The sequence below is a fragment of the Nicotiana tomentosiformis genome, chromosome 12 (assembly GCF_000390325.3).
Source record: "Nicotiana tomentosiformis chromosome 12, ASM39032v3, whole genome shotgun sequence".
Taxonomy (NCBI): Eukaryota; Viridiplantae; Streptophyta; class Magnoliopsida; order Solanales; family Solanaceae; genus Nicotiana; species Nicotiana tomentosiformis.
Genome location: NC_090823.1, coordinates 37,394,963 through 37,398,384, shown reverse-complemented (window position 1 = coordinate 37,398,384; position 3,422 = coordinate 37,394,963). Strand labels below are relative to the sequence as shown.

General features: G+C 37.0%; 2 protein-coding genes across 2 annotated transcripts; both read left to right on the top strand.

Moving 5' to 3' along the window:
* Positions 1-223: 223 nt before the first annotated feature.
* On the top strand, positions 224-1,120 carry LOC138902494 (uncharacterized). Its single transcript, XM_070190365.1, has 3 exons — positions 224-411; positions 516-640; positions 756-1,120. Exons 1-3 carry the CDS (start codon positions 224-226, stop codon positions 1,118-1,120), a joined length of 678 nt encoding a protein of 225 aa, XP_070046466.1.
* Positions 1,121-1,262: 142 nt separating this feature from the next.
* Positions 1,263-1,835, top strand: LOC138902493 (uncharacterized). The gene has a single exon (XM_070190364.1). It carries the CDS (start codon positions 1,263-1,265, stop codon positions 1,833-1,835), a length of 573 nt encoding a protein of 190 aa, XP_070046465.1.
* The last annotated feature ends 1,587 nt before the right edge of the window (positions 1,836-3,422 follow it).

The following is a 3,422-nucleotide window of genomic DNA, read 5'->3' as shown; positions in this document are numbered from 1 at the left end:
TGTTATGGCCTCTTCTTCTAATAGACCTATGGAAGCCGCTCATGAGGATTAAAATAGCTCTTATGACCAACCTCGCGTACAAGAAGGGATTGGAGAATATTTTTCTGATCTTAATTTTTCTCGTAATAGTGGATCTCAAGTGGGAAGTAATCAGGGTGCAAGAGTTGGTCCAAATCCTCATATGATTCATACTGCTCCTGTTATTGATCCTCATTTTCAGTAAATGGCTAATTTTTTTCATCACTTGGCTGGAACAATGTACGACCACAATGAAATGAACTTTGAGAAAATGAGAAAAATGGGTGGAGTTGAGTTTGAAGGTACTGTTGATCCTACTGATGCTGAACAATGGCTTGAGTGCATATGGAGAGTGTTTGAGCAGTTAGACTGTTCGGAAGGTGCCATATTTAAGTATACCATCTCACTGTTATAAAGGGATGTTTATGACTGATGGGTAAGTGTACCACATGCCAAAGCAAAATCTCTGGTGCTTACTTGGGATGATTTTGTTAAAGAATTTTGCATATCCCACATGCTTATCGTGATGCGAAGAAAAAAGAGTTTTTGGATTTAAAGCAAAGAGGTATGTCTATTGCAAAATATCAACAAAAGTTTCTCAGGCTTTCTCGTTATGCTGGAGGTATTATCGATGATGAAAAAAAATAAGTGTAGGCGATTCGAAGATGGTTTGAATGATTCTATCCGAAAGTCTGTGGCGGTCTTGCAACATTAAAAATTTTCCAAACTAATTATAGTTGCTCTTACTTGGGAAAGAATTGGCAAGGAACAAGTTCGTAGAAATGAAAACAGGTTTAGAAAGGCTAATTCAGATTATGGCGGTCCCTCCAAAAGGGGGAAGTTTAACAATTTCAAGACTGGTGGTGTTCACACGTCAACTCAGCATAAGCAAAATAGATCAAATGTTTCTACTGCTAGCAGTCCAAGATATGGACAAGGCAAGAATCGTATACCCACTTGTGCAGAGTGTGGAAAGAATCACTTTAGTACTTGCATGAAAGCTTCTAGTGCTTGTTTTAATTGTGGTAGCTTCGATCACCAAGTGAAGGATTGTCCTAATCCTAACCCTATTTCTTCTCCGTGTACTGAAGGTTCAGTTTAGAAACCTACTACCGCTCCTTCTCAAGGGAATAGAGGTGCGAGATCTAGAAACACCTAAATAACATGTGCCAGTGGAGCTAATCAAGCTAGTTAGTCAAGAGCTATAACACGAGCTTATGCTATGAGACAGAAGGATGACCAAGATGGGGCAGACGTGGTTGTTGGTAAATTTCAATTTTGGCTTATGTGTTATAATCCTATTAGATCCTGGTTCTACACATTTCTATATTTGCTCATCAGTTATTTTTCCTGAAAATGTGAAATCTATGAGACTTGATTATGGCGTGCTTGTCAAAAGTCCTTTGGGTCATCAGGTTATTTGTAATCAGATCTATCGAGGTTACTCCTTTGTGAATCAAAATATAGCCTTCCATGCTGATTTGATTGAAATGCGTTTCCAAGACTATGATGTCAACATCGGTAAGGATTGGCTTCATAGATACCATGCAGTAGTTGATTGTAGGTCAAAGCGTGTGAACTTTAAAGCTCCTACATTTTCACACATCTTCATTCAAGGTGAAAGATCATTGACATCTAATATTATCTCTGTGATTGTGGAAAGAAAGGTGATTAGTCAGGGTTGTGAAGCTTATCTTGCTCATGTAGTTGATACACACTTAGAAAGTCCAAGCCTTAAAGATATACCAGTTGTATGTGAATTTTCTGATATTTTACCTGAAAATCTTCCTGGGTTGCCCCCGGAAAGGGAAGTTTAATTTCCTATAGAGGTTATTCCTGAAACTACTCCTATTTCTATAACTCCGTACCAAATGGCTCCAGCGGAATTGAATGAGTTGAAAATTCAATTGCAAGGACTTCTTGAGAAGGTTTTTATTCGCCCAAGTATTTCTCCTTAGGGAGCTCCTGTTTTATTTGTAAAAAAGAAAGATGGAATTGTTCAGCTTTGTATTGATTACCGGCAATTGAGCAAGGTAACAATTAGGAATATATATCCATTGCCTAGGATCGATGAATTATTTGACCGGCTATCGGGTGCTAGGTTGTTCTCAAAATTTGACTTGAGGTCTGGGTATTACCAAGTGCGAGTAAGTGAGCAAGATGTTCCTAAAACTACTTTTAGGTCTCGGTATAGTCATTATGAATTTTGGTGATTCCATTTGGGTTGACAAATGCTCCTGTAGTGTTCATGGATCTAATGAATTGTGTATTCAAGCCTTATCTCGATCAATTTTTGATGGTATTTATTGATGATATTTTAATATATTCCAAAAATTGTGAAGATCATGATAAACATCTCCGGATTGTTTTGCAAATTTTGGAGGAGAAAAAACTATATGCCAAGCTTTCCAAATATGCATTTTGGCTTTGTGAAATGGCTTTTCTAGGGCATGTTATGTTAGCTGAAGGTGTGAAAGTTGATCCTAGTAAGATTCAAGCTATTGTTGAATGGAAACCACCTAAAATTCCAACTGAAATAACAAGTTTCTTGGGCTTAGCGGGATACTATAGAAGGTTTGTCAAAGGTTTCTCCATTATAGCCTCTCTTTTGACTAAACTTTTGAGGAAGGACGTCAAGTTTGTGTGGGATGACAAATGCCAAGAGAGCTTTGAAAAGCTCAAATCTTTATTGACTAAAGCTCCAATACTTACTCTACCAACTGAAGAAAAAGAGTATGTGATATATAGTGATGCTTCTCATCATGGTTTGGGTTGTGTTTTGATGCAAGAAGGGAAAGTGGTTGCGTATGCCTCTCGAAAATTGAACAACATGAGTTGAATTGTCCTACTCACTACCTTGAGCTTACTGCTAAGTGTTCACTTTAAAAATTTAGAGACATTACTAATATGGTGAAAAGTATCATATATTCACTGCTCACAAGAGTTTGAAGTACTTGGGTACATAGTAAGAGTTGAATTTAGACAACGTAGATAGCTTGAGGTTATCAAATATTATGACCGCACAATTGACTATCATCCGGGTAAAGCCAGTGTTGTTGCCGATGCTCAAAGTCGCAAATCCTTTTCCAAATTATCTCTAAGTCTTTTTTCTTTGTTTCTTGAGTTGAGAGTCATGAATATTTGTCTTGCATTTAAAGCTGATGGTTCTATTATTGCTAGTTTGCAAGTCAAGCCAGTTCTACTTGAACAAGTAAAAGAATCATAGAAGTTGGATGAGAAGCTTGTGAAACTAATCAAAGAAATTCAAGATGAAGAAAATCTTGATTTTAAATTGAGGGAGGATTGTGTCCTATTTTATCAAAATAGGTTATGTGTTCCTAAAGATAACAAATTGAGGAATGAAATTTTGAGTGAAGCACATACTTCACCATATGCAATGCATT

Excerpts from the sequence above, each read along its gene's own strand:
- LOC138902493 (XM_070190364.1), top strand. The coding sequence starts at position 1,263 with ATGGGGCAGACGTGGTTGTTGGTAAATTTCAATTTTGGCTTATGTGTT.
- LOC138902494 (XM_070190365.1), top strand. The coding sequence starts at position 224 with ATGGCTAATTTTTTTCATCACTTGGCTGGAACAATGTACGACCACAAT. Across the intron at positions 412-515 it reads TCGGAAGGTGCCATATTTAA|AATTTTGCATATCCCACATG; the intron begins GTATACCATCTC and ends ATTTTGTTAAAG. Across the intron at positions 641-755 it reads GCTTTCTCGTTATGCTGGAG|TTGCTCTTACTTGGGAAAGA; the intron begins GTATTATCGATG and ends AACTAATTATAG.